General features: G+C 29.5%; 1 protein-coding gene across 15 annotated transcripts in view; it reads right to left on the bottom strand.

The window, feature by feature from the left end:
* Positions 1-23832, bottom strand: part of trol (terribly reduced optic lobes) — a 1106314-nt gene that overhangs the window by 254198 nt on the left and 828284 nt on the right. For 13 of the 15 annotated variants that reach the window (XM_075355875.1, XM_075355878.1, XM_075355883.1 and 10 more), the window contains 4 exons: positions 22495-22638; positions 17055-17171; positions 12067-12189; positions 9133-9195 (listed from right to left, as the gene is read on the bottom strand). In XM_075355875.1, coding sequence (XP_075211990.1) covers positions 9133-9195; positions 12067-12189; positions 17055-17171; positions 22495-22638 — 447 coding nt within the window. The remainder of the gene's footprint in view (positions 1-9132; positions 9196-12066; positions 12190-17054; positions 17172-22494; positions 22639-23832) is intronic. The other 2 variants (XM_075355882.1, XM_075355885.1) reach the window with 1 other exon arrangement.

The raw sequence follows: 23832 nt of genomic DNA, 5'->3' as shown, positions 1-23832 counted from the left end.
GGACTGTCTTTGTGATTTATTGATGGTCATTGTATATGATGATATTCTTAAAGGGAATTGCAAATGTTTAAATTGAAATGGAAGATCGATTGAAATTATTGGAATCAGTGGTATGAAAACATCTTCACCTACATTTTTCCCAGTAAGAAATGTTACTCCTATGATAATTATTGAAATATTTTTGATATATACTCAAATCCCATTGCAAAGTTTCAATGGCTTCAGATTCCGCAAGAGCATAACAGTAATTCCTATCTTTAGCTCCAGGTGATATGGCGGTATTCTGTTGATGTTAATGAAATTCAAAAACTCTGTTGGATACAGAACTGACTAATCTTGCTCCGTTACAGTATTCACAGGAAGAAAAATGTTTGCTTGTCCCAGAATGAGTTTCATAAAATTAGAATTTATAATGTTAACATCTTCATTGTAAGCTGCAAAAATTGCCCTTTCTCGAATCCAGTGATAATTTTTGTAGTTTTCAGTGAAATTCAGGAAAACGCTTTCAATTAACTTATTTGTTGATTGTATACACAAAAATTATTGGGAAAGGTGATAGAATTATTATCAAACGGATGAATTCCATTGCCCATTCTTAATAGTTGATTGGCAAACTCTATAGCCTCACAATCATTTGAAAGAACTCGTATGTTAGTTTTAAGCGATAGTACCATAACTTCTCTCCAAAGATGTGAACTCTTAGACAAGCGTCAATTTCATCGGCCATTGTTGATTTTGGTATAACAGGAAGGGTTTGTCAGAAATTTCCTGCAAGTAATAATACTTTCCTTCCAAAATGAATTTGTTATTTTGAAAATCCTATAATGTTTTGTTAAGTGCTGCTAAAGCTTTCCAATGAGACATTGGGCATTCATCCTAAAAAATGAGACTGCATCCTTTCAATAATTTTGCTGTTCCTGATGATTTAGAATATTGCATTAACTTTTTTTACGTGGTCAATATCAAATGGCAACTTTAAAGCATAAGTGCTGTCTGACCTCCCTCCTACAGTGCAGCAGCAATTCCAGATGATGCAATAGGTATTGCAATTCCTCCCCTGATTCGTATTTCAGCCAACATTAAGTTGATAAGAAACAATTTATCAGTTCCACCAGGCGCATCCAAAAAAAACATAGATCCATTTGATTTTGTTGTAGCATCAATAATGGTGTTAAAAACTGAAAAGTTTTTCTTCAGTTGTTAGTTTTTCCTTGTTCTCTGAAATGAATCTTCATAGTTCATTTTCATTGTAATTTGTCTCCTTGTCAAACTCCAGTTCAATTGCATTGAAAGCATTACATTAAGGAAGTTGAAGTCCTAATTCAGATAATGTTTTAGAGCCAGTATCGATGCAAACATTTTCCAACAAAATAAGTCCACAATTGTAAATCTTGCTGTCAAAAACTGCATCTGGATTAAGAATTTTTTATTCATGAAGAACATCTTCTGAAAGCTCATCCTTAAACTGATTCCATAGCGATTGAGGGTCACTTGGTGCACAACATATTAATATAATTGCAAGTAACTGTCGAAATTAAGAAGGTGATTTTGTAAAAATTGTGTTAATCATTGTCTCTTACCAGTGGTCATCATTTTCTAAAAGTCCCAGTTTAAAGTAAGCCTCTTGAAATATGCAACAAACACTCATGTTTACATTACATAAGTCCGCAACTTTTTCAGGTCCTCGAATACAACGAGAAAGTATCCTCAAATAAACACACTCTGATTGACTCAGATGTACAGTGTGACATAGTGCTGGATGAAAAAACATTTGGAAATCCAGATACCGGTGTTCCTCTACAGCATCGCAAAAATTTTTCCCTTGAGTAATCCCACATGTAATATGTAGGTGTTGAGACACAGCTCCTGACACTTCACACATCTCCTACAATGCACACAGCTCCTAGTGGTTCACTTGGCTCCATCCACACTATATAAGCTGGCTCCAAGCTCTGCACTACAATCTGGCAGTCTCATTCCATCGCTTGAAGACTCACATTGTCTTGTTATAACTCATCATTCATCATTGATATATTTGTGAATTAATTACACAAATAAAACTATATTTTTTTTTTTTTTTTGTCTTCAGTCATTTGACTGGTTTGATGCAGCTCTCCAAGATTCCCTATCTAGTGCTAGTCGTTTCATTTCAGTATACCCTCTACATCCTACATCCCTAACAATTTGTTTTACATATTCCAAACGTGGCCTGCCTACACAATTTTTCCCTTCTACCTGTCCTTCCAAAATTAAAGCGACTATTCCAGGATGCCTTAGTATGTGGCCTATAAGTCTGTCTCTTCTTTTAACTATATTTTTCCAAATGCTTCTTTCTTCATCTATTTGCCGCAATACCTCCTCATTTGTCACTTTATCCACCCATCTGATTTTTAACATTCTCCTATAGCACCACATTTCAAAAGCTTCTAACCTTTTCTTCTCAGATACTCCGATTGTCCAAGTTTCACTTCCATATAAAGCGACACTCCAAACATACACTTTCAAAAATCTTTTCCTGACAATTAAATTAATTTTTGATGTAAACAACTTATATTTCTTACTGAAGGCTCGTTTAGCTTGTGCTATGCGGCATTTTATATCGCTCCTGCTTCGTCCATCTTTAGTAATTCTACTTCCCAAATAACAAAATTCTTCTACCTCCATAATCTTTTCTCCTCCTATTTTCACATTCAGCGGTCCATCTTTGTTATTTCTACTACATTTCATTACTTTTGTTTTCTTCTTGTTTATTTTCATGCGATAGTTCTTGCGTAGGACTTCATCTATGCCGTTCATTGTTTCTTCTAAGTCCTTTTTATTCTCGGCTAGAATTACTATATCATCAGCAAATCGTAGCATCTTTATCTTTTCACCTTGTACTGTTACTCCGAATCTAAATTGTTCTTTAACATCATTAACTGCTAGTTCCATGTAAAGATTAAAAAGTAACGGAGATAGAGAACATCCTTGTCGGACTCCCTTTCTTATTATGGCTTCTTTCTTATGTTCTTCAATTGCTACTGTTGCTGTTTGGTTCCTGTACATGTTAGCAATTGTTCTTCTATCTCTGTATTTGAACCCTAATTTTTTTAAAATGCTGAACATTTTATTCCAGTCTACGTTATCGAATGCCTTTTCTAGGTCTATAAACGCCAAGTATGTTGGTTTGTTTTTCTTTAATCTTCCTTCTACTATTAATCTGAGGCCTAAAATTGCTTCCCTTGTCCCTATACTTTTCCTGAAACCAAATTGGTCTTCTCCTAACACTTCCTCCACTCTCCTCTCAATTCTTCTGTATAGAATTCTAGTTAAGATTTTTGATGCATGACTAGTTAAACTAATTGTTCTGTATTCTTCACATTTATCTGCCCCTGATTTCTTTGGTATCATTACTATAACACTTTTTTTGAAGTCTGACGGAAATTCCCCTTTTTCATAAATATTACACACGAGTTTGTATAATCTATCAATCGCCTCCTCCCCTGCATTGCGCAGTAATTCTACAGGTATTCCGTCTATTCCAGGAGCCTTTCTGCCATTTAAATCTTTTAATGCTCTCTTAAATTCAGATCTCAGTATTGTTTCTCCCATTTCATCCTCCTCAACTTCCTCTTCTTCCTCTATAACACCATTTTCTAATTCATTTCCTCCGTATAACTCTTCAATATATTCCACCCATCTATCGACTTTACCTTTCGTATTATATATAGGTGCACCATCTTTGTTTAACACATTATTACATTTTAATTTATGTACCCCAAAATTTTCCTTAACTTTCCTGTATGCTCCGTCTATTTTACCAATGTTCATTTCTCTTTCCACTTCTGAACACTTTTCTTTAATCCACTCTTCTTTCGCCAGTTTGCACTTCCTGTTTATAGCATTTCTTAATTGCCGATAGTTCCTTTTACTTTCTTCATCACTAGCATTCTTATATTTTCTACGTTCATCCATCAGCTGCAATATATCGTCTGAAACCCAAAGTTTTCTACCAGTTCTCTTTATTCCGCCTAAGTTTGCTTCTGCTGATTTAAGAATTTCCTTTTTAACATTCTCCCATTCTTCTTCTACATTTTCTATCTTATCTTTTTTACTCAGACCTCTTGCGATGTCCTCCTCAAAAATCTTCTTTACCTCCTCTTCCTCAAGCTTCTCTAAATTCCACCGATTCATCTGACACCTTTTCTTCAGGTTTTTAAACCCCAATCTACATTTCATTATCACCAAATTATGGTCGCTATCAATGTCTGCTCCAGGGTAAGTTTTGCAGTCCACGAGTTGATTTCTAAATCTTTGCTTAACCATGATATAATCTATCTGATACCTTGCAGTATCGCCTGGCTTTTTCCAAGTGTATATTCTTCTATTATGATTTTTAAATTGGGTGTTGGCAATTACTAAATTATACTTCGTGCAAAACTCTATAAGTCGGTCCCCTCTTTCATTCCTTTTGCCCAGCCCGTATTCACCCACTATATTTCCTTCCTTGCCTTTTCCAATGCTTGCATTCCAATCTCCAACTATTATTAAATTTTCATCTCCTTTTACGTGTTTAATTGCTTCATCAATCTCTTCGTATACACATTCTACCTCATCATCATCATGGGCGCTTGTAGGCATATAGACGTTAACAATCGTTGTCGGTTTAGGTTTTGAATTTATCCTTATTACAATGACTCTATTGCTATGCGTCTTGAAATACTCCACTCTCCTCCCTATTTTCTTGTTCATCACGAAACCTACTCCTGCCTGCCCATTATTTGACGCTGAGTTAATTACTCTAAAGTCACCCGACCAAAAGTCGCCTTCCTCTTCCCACCGAACCTCACTAATTCCTACTATATCCACGTTTACCCTATCCATTTCCCTTTTTAAATTTTCTAGCCTACCAACCTTTTTTAAGCTTCTAACATTCCACGCTCCGACTCGTAGAATGTTATTTTTTACTTTTCTGGTGACCCCTTCCTTAGTAGTCCCCACCCGGATATCCGAACGGGGGACTATTTTACCTCCGGAATATTTTACCAAGGAAGGCGCCTCCATTATTGATTTTGAAAATGCAGAGCCACATTTTCTTGGAAAAAAAAAACAGCTGTAGTTTTCCATTGCTTTCAGCTGCGCAGTACTCAGAGGACTGAGTGATGTTGATATGGCCGTTTAAGTCGTTGTGACTTACGCCCCTAACAACTACTGAAAGAGCTGCTGCCCTCTTTCAGGAATCATTCCTTAGTCTGGCTCTCAACAGATACCTCTCCGATATGGTTGCACCTTCGGTCCAGCTGCTCTGTATCCCTGAGCACTCAAGCCCCCTCACCAACGGCAAGGTCTCATGATTCATAGAGGAGGATAAAACTATAATAAATACAATTATATTCATAATTAATTCAAGGCTCTTTATTTAAGTAATTGAACGAGCACATAATCAACAACATGAATAATTCAACCTAACTGAAGTACTTCATCAAAGTGGCAGTTATTCGACAGTGGGTACTCCACAATATAATAGAATTTTTATGAAACTGTTGCTCTGGCATAGTTTAAAGAAAGTGGTAATTGTTGTATCTTACGTTTTTTTTTCTAAAATGCAGTGAATATTAACAGATGGAAAGTAAACTCTTTGACCATTTACAAGGTGAACAATAAAATGAGTTACCGCTGGATATCTTTCATGAATGGCAAATCCAAAAATGCACCAAAAAGTTTCATTAGAGCTTATGTAACATCCTGTCTGATACTGAAGCACTTCATCATATGAGTTTTCATTATGTATTTGAAAAACAGCCATATCGCTACCTTTGTTTATGTACTTGCAAATATATTTGATTGATCTCACGGAGTTGCAGTATTCCACATTGATATGAGCATTAAACATCTTTGATAATAGTGCATTATATGATATGATCCACTTATTGTCAACAATCCAATTTTGGTAAACATTGGTATTTCAGGTATGTAATTCAGTTGTAAATCCTCCATTGTTAGGACAGCATCGATGATACAATGTATAACCATCTGTTCTTGTTTTTGTTGAATTTAAAACATTCATAGGGAGCGCTAGCTACATCTATTATTCTTCATGCACAGAAATTTGGATTTAGCGAACCACAAAGTCCATGCACCATATTCTTTGATACTATATCAAATAATTCAGGATCCATGTTGCTATTGGGTAGCTCTGATAAAATAATCAAATCAATGTCATTAAGATGAACCTTTTCCTTTAGCCAAATTAGGATATGCATATGAGGCAAACCTAGTGGCTGCCATTCAACAAACAACATCTAAAAAAATTCCATAGATCGGACGGCCGTGTTTTCAAACATAAATCATGGTATCCTGCATATACTCGTGGACTGCCTACTGCCTTTCAGATCTGTGCATTTCTGAAATTTGCTGTAAAGTTCTATCTCGTCAATGTAGAACAACATCTCTGGGCGTACATTCCAGTTATTACTATCATAATTTCATCTGCTGTTGGAGCATTGAACCTTCTTTCATGTTTCCCATAGGTGTCTTATCTGGCCAAATCACTACTTGGTAAGAATCAGACGTCATTTGTATGAACAAACTGATAGATGATGTTCATGAAGAAAAGATTGCAAGCGGATTACTATTTCTCTATTGAGTCCGGGTACGACAGCACATCTTGAGGCTTGTAGCTCATGACAAACATATAGGAGATAATTTATTATATATATATATATATATATATATATAATCAATGTTGCCAAATGGTGAAAAAGGGGGCATTTTTTGACCTTTTTTTTAGTTGTAACATTTAATTTTTGTTTTAAATAGTCCTGAAGGTGTGGATATGGGCCCTGTAAAGTTAATGAATATTCAGTATTGTGGCCGCAAAACAGTTACAGAGAGAATTGGTGTAATTTTTTATATACAGAGATAAAAGTGAATAATTTCTGACAGAAATGAAAATCATTAAAGTTTAAAAATTAAATATTTTCCTTCAATAATTATTGGATTTATACAAAATTACATCACTGTGATAAAATTTATGTTAGTTTCAGTAAATTAATCTATCAACTTACCTTGTATAGCTATATCCATAATAAAGTTAGCAAATATAAAAGAAATATACTTTAAAACAATTTCCATTAAAAAAATTGATTCAATTAAAAAAATAATGTTTTTAATTTCAATAAAACCAAACAATAAATGTTAAAGTTTAGTAATCCAAACAGAGATGAATAAAATTATCTTAATATCATATAAACCACACAATAGATTCAGAAAGTAAATTTATCGTATTTTTATTTCACATATCAAATAATGTCCTTTTATTTCATTTCATAAAAATCATCAAAACAGTTCTGAAGATGAATTCTTTTGCGGTTATCAAACTTTTTAATTATCTTCTATTATGTTTACAGTTTAAACAGTTAAACTGTAAACATAATAGAAGCCACCTTGCTACATAATTTTTATGTAGCAAGGTGGTAATGGTAACTCTAAAATTTGTTATCAATATGTAATATGCAAAATGTTTTTCCATTTTATTTGGAATATTGAGTCATGAAAATAGCAGGGGTTCCAGCTATTCCACTGATCCAAAGTCAGAAAAATGGCAGTCACAACAGTCCCGTTTATGCTCTTGTTCCTGCTCCAAGTAGATAAACTTGAATGCTAATCGTTTGGTGTAGTGGTAAAAATGCATGCTGGCTTCTAGATCATGCATTCAATTCCCAATAAGATCTGTTTTTTCATTTTATTTTCCTCAATAAAATGCGTCAAGAATATGCATGAGATCATAATAGAAAAAAAGTTACAATTTATTTATTTATTGTAGCGATACATAATTTCTGATAATTGACATTGGTTCTGTTGTTTACGACTGGCTACAAAAACTTGTGGTGAGATTAATTTTTTTTTTCACATATTTTACATTAAGAAAGTATTGTAGTTCTTTAACCAATTTTCTTGCTCTTTCCTTCACATGAATGCAGTGCATTAATGCAATCTGTGTGACTGATGTGGCCTGTAATTTGATATATATACCCAAAGTAAGGAGGGGTATCTAGAAAATCATTTTCTACTATCACTGCAAGAGAGCTGTGATCACAGCTCTGACCATGAATGGCAAAATCTCTCCTTCAATGACTTTCTGTAGATGCTACAAATATAATGATGTTTGTTTGCAGTTGATTAAATATAATTTAAAATGTTAAATGAGTTAATAAGTATCCTGCTAATTGTGAAATTAGAGCGGTTATCTGATTTTTAAACACAAGAAATCACAAACCAGTTGATATTCATCAGAAATTAGTAAAATTTATCGTGAAACAGCTATGAGTGAAGGAATGGTTTGGCACTTCAATGGGGAACTTACTATTTCTGCATGACAAGCAAAGGATTGAGCACTCTTCCATTATAACAATTTCATTAAACAGATAGATAAATTTTTTTTTTTTAAATCAACAGATATAAATTATAAAATGAGTTTCCTGAAACCTGACCAACAGTTTTGCATGGAATCACACAACCTAAACTACCACTAACTCTGGTCTCTTTAGGTGCCAAAAATGTTGACAGGTTCACAAAACCAAACATCCAGTATGAAAATGAAGGTGAACATCTTTTGAGCCAAATAGTGACTGATGACGAGAACTTGGATCTCCCACATAATCACGGAATCCAAACAGCAGTCTATGGAATAACAGAACAATATTTCCAAAAAAAAGAAATTCTAAACCACCATGAAAAATTATATGCACTGTCTTACAGGATAATAAAGCTGGTTGATTTCTTGATGAGAGACGAGATGAAATGCTTTACTTTATTGAGAAAAAACTGCATCATGCAATTCAAAACTACTACAATAAAAGAAATGCCAAACTTCAAACCATGAAGAAACTTTGCTCAATATATAATGCATAAACATATAAATAACTAGGGTAATTATGTAAACCAACATAAAAGTTTTAGCAAAAAAAATAAATAAATAAAAATAATAATAAAATTAATTGTGTATTAAAATAAAAAAGAAAAGAAAACCAGAACACTATAAAGCCGTAATTCACTGATTAAAAGATTATCCTTTATTTTATAAAATTGTAAGGTTTTCAATTGTTAATACTTTCAACAAAAAATGTTTAATTTTTATTATTATACATTTACCTTCTTTGATAGTTTGTTCGTCAGGATATGTTTTCAAATGTAATTCTTCTACAGGGATTGTAGCTGTAACAAAAATACCAGTTAATTAAAACTATATATTATAAGAATATTACACATTAAACTTGTATTTAATTATGCCAAATGTTATAAAACTAATACAATGAAAATTCTAAAAACCACACATTTTGTTTGTCAAATGATTTAACAAATTTCCATAACTATAAGATGTGAAACATGACAGGCTTTCTGAGGAAGATGAGAATTGCCCACTGACTATTTGACTGAATGAAATGTTTTTTATTGAAATGCCTAACCAAGTGAAATGTACGTAATATTCAATGTAGCAAATGAAAAACTCACACAAAATCTGTCAGTATATGTAGAACATCATTTCCTCCTGAAGAAGTATAAGGTACAGATTTCTGCAGTCTGTACCTTACATTTTTTGCATGCATTACAACCATAAGAGAGTGGACCACAGGAAAATACATTATATATACATTGCCTCACACTTGGCACGGAATCATAAGCATTCATATATAGCACAGTACTTTAGTATAGAGGTTCATAGTTTTTTACAGGAGCAGCTGAAAAAATGTTATAATTATAATTTTTTCTTTCCTTTATTTATTTTTATATTGCTCATAAATAAATAAATTAATTAAAATTTATCTATTTAGTAAAATTTTTCAATCACAATTTTTTAATTGTAAGTGATAATAACCAAACACCAAAACATTATACATGTATACATTACTGGGTGTCCTAAAAGAGCTAATAACTATCAAACACTTTTCATTTTTTCAGATGCGATTGATTAAAATAATGGTTGCATCAAGATTAAGCTTTGAGAAAAGGAAGAGTTTCCTTAAGTTTTGCAGAAGACAGAACATATATTAACAGACATTGCTTAAGAAAACATGGCTGCAGTACAAAGAGAGTTTAAAAGACAGTTTTAACAAGATACAGTAACAAGACTCATCATTGGTCATATCCAGGACAATTTTGAAGCAAAAATAAGCATTCATGATTTACAAAAGAAGCATTCCAAAGACCACAGACATCCATGTACAAGAGAAAAAGAAGTCAAAGAAACATACAGCAACCTCTTAGAAAATGTGTTCGGCAAGCGACTTGTGGGACAGGACTTTCAAAATAGATATCTATCACACTTTGAAGCATGCCAACTGCATAAGTGTTAGTCCCAGTTAGTCTACACTCTCAATGAAAATTATACTGACTGAAGAATTCAATTTTGTGAGAGAAAACACACAGAATATGAAGATAAAAATCAATTTTCAAACAAGATTGTTAAAGCCATTTAAATGTGGCCTCATCACTCCAAACTGTTGTAATTGCAGTTACTGAACGACTGATAATCCATATTTGACAGTGTAACACCATGTAAAGTTAACAATTGTTATAGTATAGTGTGGTTTGTTGGTGTTTGAATTAATTGGACCTTTCTTCTTTGAGAATAACATGATTTATGACTTGAATTATGACGTTATTTAATGTGAAATTTATCTGAACTTGTACAGTTTACGCCAAGGATTCAAGAGATATTCGGGAATAAAGAAAGATACTTCCAGCACAATGGAGCACTTCCAAAGAAAGATATTCCAGCAGAATGGAGCACTTCCAAGTTATCATCAAAACATGAGGGCCTATCTTAATGTAATTCTGGTGATCAGATGGTCAGGGCAAACAGGTGGCATGGAGTCGCACCCACGCTTGCTAAATCTCATTCCAGTGAATTTCTCTTCTTGTGATGACACCTCAAACATAATGTTTGTAGCATGAGATCAGCTATAACAGATAAGTTGAGAGCATCCATTGAGTAAGAATGTATCCAAATAAGACCAACAGAATGTTTAAAGAATGTATCCAAATGGATATAATGACCAACAATTCAAACTCTTCTGGTAACTGACAAGCTTCTACATTTATATTAATTTGAATTATAAAACTTTACTGTACGTTAATAATTATTTGTGTAATATTTATTCAAAGTGTGTATATATTTTACAGGGGCAGTCTATATTTGTAAATATATACTATATTTTTGTTACTCAACACTATCAGATTGAATATCAGTTAATTGTTGTTCTAACACAGAATTTATCAAAAAAATTGAAAAATAGATAGATTATTTCACAAGAGTTACACAACATTTGTTTTTTTTTTTTTAATGATATAAATATTTAATTCAAATTATAACTGAAGGAAAGCTGTAATTAATTACTGTGTGATTTCACCCAAGCATAAGGCTCGTTTTCACTAATATAACTCAGGGAGGTCACTTTAATTTCTAATTAAAAATTAAATATTGAGCAGCTGAAAACAAATTCATATTTTGGTTTTTTTCAATTACAGAAACAACTTTCATATACAATGAAATTTTTAAATGATAAATTATTGGCAGTTACTGTTACCACAACCTTACCACCCATTCTTCATTACTATTTTCATTAATTTTGGGTTTATTTTGAGTAATACAGTTTTTAAAGAAAATGCTTGGTAGTATGTAAGTGTATGATTAAAGAAGTAAAACCAGTAAAAACCTCTGAAAACTAAAACAGTAAACTGTGGAATTTTTTATCTACTATAAAATAGAATAGCTTCACATTGATAAAAATGACAATTATGTAAATAATGACACTAATATCACTGTGATTATAATACAGTATTCTTGTTTTTACAATACATTACATAATATCATTACATACATAAATTACTTATCTAACCAAATTTTCTGCTGCTATAATGCCCACTGCAATAATATTTTACTAATCAAGGTACTAGGGATCATAAAATGTCTGTCATTCTGAGTGGTTTCTAGTTGGAAGTTGTTTAATGATAAGAATTTTACTGTATTTAACAGATAATAATAAATATTATGTAAAAATAAAAACTTTGAAAATATTTACTTACGACAATTAAACTCATCAGATCCATCAGTGCAATTTCTGTAACCATCACAGTGAGCAGAATTTGGAACACACTGCGTTCCAGAATGACAAGCAAATTGAGCCCATGAGCAGCTGACAGGCTGAGCTAAGTAAACACATAAAACATAAGTGTACAATAAAAAGAAAATAATGACTAAATTTCTAAATAAAAAAAATAATTAATGATTGCAATTTACAATGTTAAAAATAAAATTATTGAGATTATTAATAATATAACAAGCTAAATTCAAATGTAATTCATTCATTCATGGTAAAACAACATCATCATTTTGTGCATTCCTTAACTTAACAAATTATACCAGAAAGACCTTACCCCACCCAATCTTCATAACTATTTTCATTAATTTCATGTTTATTTTGAGTAATACAATTTTAAAAGAAAATGCTTTGTAGTATGTAGGTGTATGATTAAAAAAATTAAACAGTTAATTATTACAATTAACTACCGAAATAATCCTTTTATTTCTTTTTTAGCAATAATTGTTATATACTTAAATAGACACATTTATATTTCAATTAAGATTTCTTTCTAAAATTACAGAAAAGTTTAGGACCATTCATCGTAATAGGACTGTCATTAGCCAAATCACCTAATTAATCCTTATATTATTTTCTAATATCATCTGTTAGGTACTAACCATGTTTAATAAATAATACTAGTCTATTATTTAATGTTTTTTTATGCTGATTTAATAAAAAATGCTCTATCAAATCATGTTTTTCAGTTATGTTAGTGTTTGATATGACTAAGAGTGTGACTAGACTAATTGCAGAATACTGTTGGAATGAAAGAGACATATGAAAATATATCATTAATTTTGAAAGCAGTCAATTGTACAATGTTTACTAATGGCATATCTGTGGCAATCTCAAAGTTATCGGTTTTCTCGGTCTGTAAAGTGGCTATACAAAATACAGCTGTTTCTTATGTTGTGGGACAATCATACAACAAGTGAACATTATTTGGTTAGGAGAGGCTAAAGAGTGGTTAAAGAGTTAAATGATAAAACTTTCACTCCTGGACAAAAAAGGATGAAGTACAAGTATATACCTTTAATCAACCCTCTTGCCCAACTTTACATACAAAATTGGAATTGATAAAGAATTTTGTTAAAGCACTAAACAAAGTAAAAAGAATTAAGCATTTAAGACTAGTGTTGTTTACTAAGTTAAGCAAAACCAAATTAAAAGAAGGAAATTCATTTAATCTTAAATTAGAGAATTACTCAATGTTGAAAATTTTGACTTAAATTTGAATAATGCACAGCTATCAACATGAAAATCATTTAAGGATGTAGTAGTCCATGGTTTTTTTTTTAAATAAGGCAGAAAATAGTGATCTTTTAATACAAAAACTTTAACTAAACTATAAAACTTTAGGCTGTCATTAAAAATTCATTTTTTGCATTCCATCTTCATTTTTTCCTACTAAATTTGGATGCTGTGAGTGATGAGCAAGGAGAATGCTTCCACCAGGATAAATTGCAAACAAAACAGCATTACCAAGGTAGATAGGATGAATTGATGATGAGCAACTACTGTTGGTATCTACAAAGAGAGGACCCTACCGTACACAAAAGAAAGAAGTAATTTATTAGTTCAATGATTTTAGTTACCAAACATTTTAGGTACATTTTATCTACTACAGTTTATATTCTACAAGGGTTTTTATTTAATAAGCAAAATAAAACATGAGTATTGAAAATGTATGTAACACATTACAAACTTCATTATGATTTATAAACTTGATCACTTTCAAAATTTCATATTATTTAGCAACTTCTGAAACGTGCATAACAAAAATGTGATGGTGATGAAGAAAACCTGATGTCATTTTCACATTCAGCACACAAAAAATAATAAAATTTACTTATTGGTGTTTCTATTACAAAAAATTATTCTAGTTAGACTGTAATTTATGTCAATTAAGATTTCATATGAAAATCTTATACAATATTATACAATTAGTTAAAATCTTTAATGAAAATTTTGAATAAATATCCATTACACAGTATTAAGCTAACATACCATAATTATAATTTAAACTTTTTTTAAATGGTAAATATTTTTCTATACAATAAAAACAAAATTGGGTGGCTCCCTGGAAAATGTGCATTATAATAATTTGAACAATTTTTTTTTTTATTTATCTATATTATAAGTCAACTAAATAAATATATTCTATATTGCAAGTAACAGAAATAATTCTATCTATGATTAAACAAATATTAATCTTAATTTTCCATTTGTGGGCATATATGGAGGTAATAATAATATTGTTAATTTCATTATAAACTAATTACAATTTTTTTCCTTTATATATATTATGATAATAATATCATATTAATATTAATCAATCGTGTTTTTAGTTTTTTGTTTGTTTTTTTTTATACAACTACAGTATACAAAATTGTAATTCCAGTTACAAATTATTGAAAATCAATTCCAGATACTTTCCACCATTAATGAAACATCTGCTACTTAAAGAAAAAAGTTTTAAAGTAACAAGGTCTTCTCTTAAAACGATAATGCAAGGAATTTATTTGTATTGGAGAATAATAATTAAGCCTGTTTTTATGTTAAACTGCAGCTACTGAGATATTATTATTGAATAAGAACATTTTAAAATACAAAAATAAAAATATAGAAGATTAATTAATTATTGTGTATATTATTCCTAGTTGAGTTAGTCTTTTTTGTTAAGTGTTTCTTATTTTATTAAATATTGTTAATTAAAGCAAACCCATATTACAAACAATGTTTTCATTTTCACAATGGTGGACTAAAAGGTCATTGAAAATGGTTTCAGCAATTTTAAAAAATTGTATCTGAGAAACTACTACAGATAAAAAAACGAGTATTTTTTTTAAATTCACTAACTCAAAGCTTTTTTTACATACCTTATAATGTTTCAATATAAGCTTCATTGGTTGCTCTGCAAACATCCAGCTGATAATTGACTTCTACCCAGGTCACTAGATCATCATAGGCATAACTGTGGCAATAGCAGCAGTGATCCGTTGTCTTAAATGTTATATATCTCTGATTTTTTCACTGTAAGCAATGTTTTTAACGTATCCCCGTAGAAAAAAGTCTAGGGGTATGAAATCTGGGCTTCTCAGAGGCCAAAGCACAGGACATGACTAGCCCATCCAGTCCAACGATTAGGGAAACTTTCACCAAGAGTGCATCAAACGCCTTGGCTAAAGTGTGGGGGCACACCAACTTGTTGAAACATTACAGCAATTTTACTTTCTTCTTTAATTTGGCCAATTTGTGAGAAAAGGTACAGTAGTACTGCTTCTAAATAAACATTCGCTATGATAGTAGGATCATGAAAAAAGAATGGGCCAATCACACAATCTGACATCAAATCCCACCACAAATTTATTTTTGGGAAATCTCTTACACACTCAATAATTTCATTAGGATGCTGAGATTTCCATATCCTACAATTATGTCAGTTGACACAACCACTGACATGGAAAGTCGCCACTGCACTGACTGAAAGTTGCACAAAGGCATTGTGTGCATCAATTCAAGGTCACGCAGTCAGTCACATCTAAAGAAAACCCGATGATATCCTGATTATTTTACAGCTACAATTAATACTTTATCTCAATTACATAGGTAGATATGATTTTTTTATTGCTGCAACCTTTTTTGATGAACCCATACATTATTGTGAAGTTTTTAATGAATTTTCTGCAATACAGAGAGTTTACTGTATAATAAATAATTCTGTACAATTCAAATAATACTATTAATTAATAAAATAGTATTATAATACTATACTGCCCATATTCACCGCATGTCATAATGCAATTACATTCCATATTTTATGTGAAATTAAATTATACTGAAATTTAATTCACATCTAAATTATATGCTTGTAAAATTGCCCTAATGTAGAAAAAAAATGAATCTATTCAGTTCAGTTTACAAATGGATCTAAATAGGAAATTTAGATTAGAAATAAGATCTAAATAGGAAAAATTAAATGTATATAGTTTAAATTAGTTTAAAAACTTAAAAAATAACATTTCTGTGAACAATTGACATTTCGTATTTAATTTAACAAATGGAGCTTTATAATAGAAAAGAAGTAATACAATGAAAATGAACTTTTTCAGTTTTTTTTTTAATTATAGTATATACAATAAATAATAATAAATTAATATTAACAAAGTAGTACATGATGCGGTAACTCATCAAGGGAAGGGAACATTCAGGTACACTTTCCAATTTTAGGAAATCTTGTCACACATATTGTCTTTGCTCAGACAATAAACATAAAAAGTTATATATGCAAAAAATGAATGTGTTTATTTAACAATAGTTGTTCTCACATGCTATAAGAACCATTAGCACTTTGAGAATGTGACTGGTAGGGTATGAAAGAAAGATAAAATATTTTGGTAGTGGCAATTTATTTTTTCACCGATTGGTTTACTTTAGCACCAGAAGGATAGGTTTGGGGAGTTGAACCTTATAAAGACCATAATGAGAAGATTGGTAATAACAATATCCAACTGTATAGTAGTAGTAATTGTTGGTAATAACAATATCCAACTGTATAGTAGTAGTAATACATGACATCAATCACATGAGTTTCTAGAATATTAGTTACTACAGATAATAATTATATATTATCAATTTATTATAAGGTTGAGTTTTTTAATGAACAAACAGTTCATTACTGAATTCAATTTGTATATGTATACATTCATACACCTATTAATTATACACCCCCAACTGAATAAATGCTACGAATTCATAGAGTAACTGTGAATTAACATAACAAAAAGTAGCGGCTGGTTAAAAAAAATAAAATAAAATAATATTCAGTCATGTATACATTGTTGTGTGTGTGTGTGTGCATGTATATATATATATATATATATACAATGTATGGTACTGAATTAAAATTCTGAAAATAAGATAACTTACGGCAACCAGCTTCATCAGAACCATCGGAACAATCCCGTTTTCTGTTACATCTATCATACACATTTATACATTGGCCATCATTACAAGTAAATTCTTCAGGACCACAGGTGTTGGTTCCTATTTATTTGAAATAAAAACAAAAAAAAAAAACAGTATTAGAAGTTAATTATATAATAACGTAAGTCCATTGAATTATATAATATACATTAATCCTTTGAAAAATGTATAGTTTACATAAAAAGAATAAATATGAAAACTGCATTGAGATATAAAAATAATTGACATGTAACATGTTTTTGTTGTTTTATTTTGCATAATTATACGTTATTTAAAAATAACATACAAAGACAGTCATGCCACACTGTTTAAATTTCATTAATAACAGATGGCTTTAAAATCTCACCTTTAAGTTAACATTTTCATTATATATATATCTGTATGTGTGTGTGTGCGCGTGCACACCACAAAAAAATTTAATTTAAATAATATATACATTTTTTTTAAAAGTCAATTTTAAGAATTCATATTCCTCTGTACTACTATATAAATGTAAATAAATAATTGAATTCCACCAAGTACAGAATAAAATTAAATTAGGATGATGCTACCTTATATCATTATATATACACAAGAGTACTTTTATGATTTTCTTGCATCTTCAGTCGATCCCATCTTTTAATTGTTCACATAAAATTACATATTATAAATCAACAACAGTAACAAAATAAAATCTTGATAAATACAATAAAACAAAATTTGTTAAAATGTTGGATATAAACTTTACAATCAATTCAAATTAAAATAATTTTTTTCCTTTTAAATTTAAAATGAAAAATTAAAGTTAAAGTTGAAAGTTAAAAATTCCATATATAAAAGTATGTTGTCAAATAATAAAAATATTAATTAAAAGTTAAAATGACAAATATGTTAAAAAAGAATGAATGTGTGTGTAGTTTGGCTAGCCAATACTATATTACTGAGTAGGATTTTAAATAGATTAAACTACAAATTAACAATATTTGAGAAAGTGATGCTATCTATGCTACCTTTATACTCATGTCATTCTTATACTCTTTTTATTGGTTGATAAAGCTGAATCCATTTTTATATTTATATATATAAAATCTCTCCAAAATGTCTAAACCCCTATCTATTATTATTATTCATATTACATTTTTTAAATTCTAATATTTCAAAATTAGTGTAAATACCAGATACTGAATGTTTATTATCAGTAAGATCGTCAGAAACATTAGAAAAAGCCAATTATCCATTTTTATATCTGAAATGTTCAAAAAAATCTGATTTTGATAGATCTAGTGTGATAAAGATTTAGTGGTCTTTCCTACATAAATATGGTCCCAATCATTACATTTTATTTTATAAATTCCACCCAAATTATATACACTATGTGAATCAGTATGACTAAGGTTTTTTAAATCTTTATGTAATTATGTGATTGTTTGTCTGGTATGCAGGTTTAAACTTATTTTATCATAAACCTCTCTAATATTTTCAACTATGCTATCAGTATATACATATTTTAAATAAACAATGTCAATTTTTTGTTTTTCATTTATTGGTATTAGGCATGTAAAATTGTTAATTTTTAATATTTGTTTTTTATATATATTATCAATTAAAAATTCACTATAACCATTACATAGATAGCAATTTGTTTTATATGTTTCTTTGATTTATGCACAATATAATGAAAAAAAAATTAATTAATGTTGTGTATTTATTATATGTAATTTTACGTAAACAATTAAAAGACTGGATCAACTGAAGATACGAGAAAATCGTGAAGTACTCTTGTGTATATATAATGATATAAGGTAAGTATCGTCCTACCTAACTTAATATTATTCTGTACTTGGTCGATCAAGTTATTTTTATATATATATATATATACACATACAGCTATTTTATAAAACAGCTCCCTCAACATATAACTCCTTTCCCATACACATTCTGAAGCTAAACAGCATGCTACTATAAAGATTATTAAGGTCTCCAAAACAGTTTTTGGAAATTAGAATGTTTTCATTAACAGACAGCAGCTATTTTAATTTTAAGTATAAATATATATATATATATATATATATATATATATATATCAAATAACACTGACTCTTCATGACCTGATTCTTCATTCTTATAATCAAAGAAAGCTCATTATATTCTATTAAACATCAGAGCTATCCATTGCAATCGTTTACAGTAATGAGATATACTGCAGACAGTGTCATACAGGACATAAAAGAATAAGATATTAAATAACTTTCATTGTACTATGTTAACAGCTATTGTAAACAGCCAGTTTAGTATAATAACAAGTAAAATTACACATTATACTTTAAAATATTTTTTTAATCTCTCTGTCACTCATTTATTTTCTTGTGAATATTCCTCAAATCTCCAGATATCCCATGCAGCTTTTACACAAACTCAGGCGTTTAATCTAACACAACCCAAGACATGCATTTAATCAAAACCAAACCATCAAGAACTCTGGTCTCCACGATCTAGTATTAAAATCCAAATAAAAGTAACTATCTTTATTAGGATTCAACCTGAAAACTGTCGAATTCAAAATCAGCTGATTTACAAATACAAGTTTTACCACTAGACCAACCCGGGTGGTAATAATATCACAGTAAGACACAGCGTTTCAAATTCTATGTATGAAGTTTCTTGTAGTATGGAAATGAAGCATGGATGATGAGGGAGAGGGACTGGATTGAGTCTTTTAAAATGTATAAATATATAGAAGGATGGAGAAAATAATTTGGATGGATAAAATGAGGAAAGAGGAAGTAACGAACAGGACTAATAAAGAAAGGATACTTATGCAGGAAGAATACAAAAAAAATAAGGTAACCGCTTAGGAGATGTGGTTAGAGGAAATGGTACCCAACTCTATCATTGTTTACATTATAAAATCACTTCTATATTAATGTTTTCAGACCTCCTTTAATAAAAACACAAATGTAAGTAACACAAATGATCACAGAGTGAAATTTTTATTAAGGCTACTATATCATAACAGAAACAATTAAATGTCACAAATAGAAAAAATGACATATACTGGATTGTATAAAAATAAATTCTTAGGGAAAGAATATATATGATAATACTTTATTCATCTATCTGAGACAAGTGTCTCAATGATTTTGGGTTTTTTAATACTGGTCATACACACAGACATCTCATCAATTAATAACTAAAATTCGCTATTTTTTTTCTTATGGTTATATTTATCGATCAAAAAGTCATGTAAGAGTATCACAAGATATGGCCAAAGTAAGAATAACATTTTTGGCAGTAAAATATTAAAAGGCAAGTGATAATAGTGTAAACTTATTTACACTTTAAAACCTTAGTCCTGAAGTCTTTCCCTGATAAAATTTACAAAATATCTTTCAAAATATAAAAAGTTTTGTGCTTTTTAAGTGCTAAGTGAAAATTAAAACAGACCACCGAAGTTACTATAAAATAACATAAAGAAAACTAGTAGCATAAGTAAAAACTTGCACTGGGAAGTACAGTGAATCCCTTGCTTGCCATGGAGATAAAACCAAAGAAACAGTAAATGTTTTCGTATGTGCAGCAGCTGCCCTCTTGAATACCCCTATAAATTTACCATTCCCACCACCATATTCTAACATCCATACAAAATAATTTTTCAGGCGATTCTAAAAATCTGAAGTAATCAAGTTACTACTTAATTAAATTAGAATTTAAATTCTTTCATAATTTTATTTGCATCATTATTTTCTAAAAATAAGCTAAATTTAATCCATAGGACTTATTACAATTAACCCGTGGCAGGAAGTAAACAATTAACCCCTAGTTAATTTGTAAACAACTGATACATTTTAATCTTTCTAGAATGACAACCAAAAAGCAGTCTGAAAATTATTTCAACTCAAAATATTAACTTATCACCAAATAAATATATTGGTTTTCTTTTAATACAAGGGAATGCACTAATTACGATTAAAATTATTACCAGAGCAATGATGTAAACAAATGTTGAGAAAACTGTGTAACATCTGAAATAATATTGTGAAATGTACTAATTATTAATTAGTACAGTACTCAGTAATGGGCTGAGGTGAATTTACATTTCAGTGATATAAAAAATAACAAAAAAGAAAAAACTATTTCATTTTAAAAAGAGAATTATTTGTTGTAACTTTTAAATCACAGGATGTAATAAAATTAAAAAAAATTTCATTACTTTTACTTGCTCATTTTTAAGCATTTTGGGTAAGTGGATAAATTATAATTTTTCTGTAGTTATTTTATGATATTCAGTATTTACTTTAAACTGCATACAAATGCTTTTATCAATTAAAGGAAATACAGATCAGTAAAGCGATAGTGTTAAATGCAGATAAAGAAAGAATAAACTTTACTGAAACCTATAAATAAACTAATTTGTTTTAAGGTAGTTATGGATGAACTCTAATTTCATGTGATACATACGTGTATTCATTAAATTATATCTGTGCATAAAAAAAATGTTTAACTAAATAAAGTTAGATAGTTAGACCTAACAGCTATAACATTTCTCCATTTTAAATATTTATCCTGTAATAATCAAAGACTTTTGTTTTAACCTTAAAGCATCAATACCAGAAAAGTAATGCATTGCCATCTCACCTAAAAACTGAAGTAATTTTTTCACTTACCTGATTAATCCGGAGTTTCAAAAATCGAAGAATTAAGATAATGAAATATATACTAAAACCACATACTTTTAAAATATTTAATTAACTTCTTTTAATACAATAAAGAAAAGCAAGTATGTGTTTAAATTTCTACAGAATGTTCAAGTTAAATGTAGGAAATAGTAAATGAAGTGTTGACTTAAAATTTCCTTGAACATTTGAATTAGTAAGCTGTATACAACCGCAAATAGAATTAAATATATAAACATAGATAATGTACTTTTACAAGTATCAAAATAAATAAGTATGAAAATAAAAATGCTACTCATGAGTCTTAAAGACAAAATCATATTTTTTTTTTGTAACGGAGAAATAATTATTCCTTAGTTTCTTACACCACTTACCAGTAGAGGTGAATGAAATAAATGAAAATAAAACTTTTGCTGAAAACGGCTGGATTGTGTGTTTGTTACAAAGATACATTCACTTATAGAACGATTACTTACATATGAATAATCATACCATAAATAATTAATTACACATATAAATAAAAAAAAATATACTACATTTTAAATATTATTTGATTTGTATCAGTGTTTTTTAGTATATTAAAAATAATTTTACTGGTAAGGTATCAGTATATTTTATTCACTTTACCTGTAATAAACAGAAATAATAATATGAAATGACTAAAATTTAATCTTAAAAAAAGAAAAAAAAACAAAATAGAAAATTTACTTATTCAAAGACAATATACATACCTTTACAATTTAATTCATCAGATGCATCAGAACAGTCATTTATCTTATCACAATGGAACAATTGAGGAATGCAAGTCCCATCATTGCACTCAAACTCGCCCGACATGCAGTGGATTTCATTTGGTGTACTTGATCCCTCACCCACTAACATAAATGAACAACACAACATAGAACAAATCTACTCAAGCTATGTACAGCCAGTCACTCACATACATTAATAATTGCTTTATATTTAATAAAATTATACAGTTATCCTAAAAGCACATGACTTAATAAACTATTTCTACAACACTATTATAAAATACTAATAGCTTAGCACAGCCATTTTACAGCAATTACCTTCACCAACACTATTTTTACGCCAGGCCTATGAAAATACTCTTATTACAGTTACACTTCATAATTCTTGAGTTATATCAATTATTATATTGCATTTATACGAGAATTTCAAAGTTTATATAATTATGATTTCCACTTATCAACATTCATGAATGTTGATAAGTGTAAATCATAATTATATAAATATTAATATATTTTTACCAATGGGCTATGCTTAATAAAATTAATTTCAAAGTTACCGAAATTTTGAATACACAATGCTAGATAAAATGATCACAATCATCAATGATAATTATTCATAATTTAGAAAAAGTTTGTTTTTAGTTATAACAGTTGTTTTAAAAACAGGCTAATAATTTTAACACTAAATCATAAGAATAAAATATTGTGTAAAATAAATAAAACTTAAAAGAGAAACAGAGATACTATCACTCCATCACAGATTATAAACACATTAAAGTAAATTAATGATGACCATCAGAGTACCTCAAGAGCAACAAAGATAATGAACAATGTTTATTTATTTGTAAAAAAAATATGAGATTAAAAAAAAAATCTGGACAAAACAATGAAAATTAGCCAAATTATAGTAGAATGATGTGAAGTCAAAATTCAAGGAAACTATAAGAACAATATAATATTGTTTTTTCTCATATATATATATATATATATATATATATATATATATATAATATGGGCAAAAAAGATACTCTTAAATTCATTAAACAATAAAAAAAATGCTTTGGTTCAAATGCTTTGGTCTTCCATTCAAAATTTCCAGCATAGCATCGACTCATTTGTAATCATTTATACATCACCAAATTATTACTACTTCAAACATTTTTTAAAACTCTCCTCTGCCTATTTGGCACATTGGTGTTTTACTTGCAGTAGGTACTGGATTCGAATTTGTAATTAGTTTGTGGTATATAAATCATAAATCCTGTCTACACAGAACAAATATAGCACTCTAAACATTCAAAAATGATCTTACAAAAA

The sequence above is a fragment of the Lycorma delicatula genome, chromosome 2, assembly GCF_047948215.1.
Source record: "Lycorma delicatula isolate Av1 chromosome 2, ASM4794821v1, whole genome shotgun sequence".
Lineage (NCBI taxonomy): Eukaryota > Metazoa > Arthropoda > Insecta > Hemiptera > Fulgoridae > Lycorma > Lycorma delicatula.
Note: the sequence above shows the minus strand (reverse complement) of the source record. Positions and strands in the feature narration are given on the sequence as shown.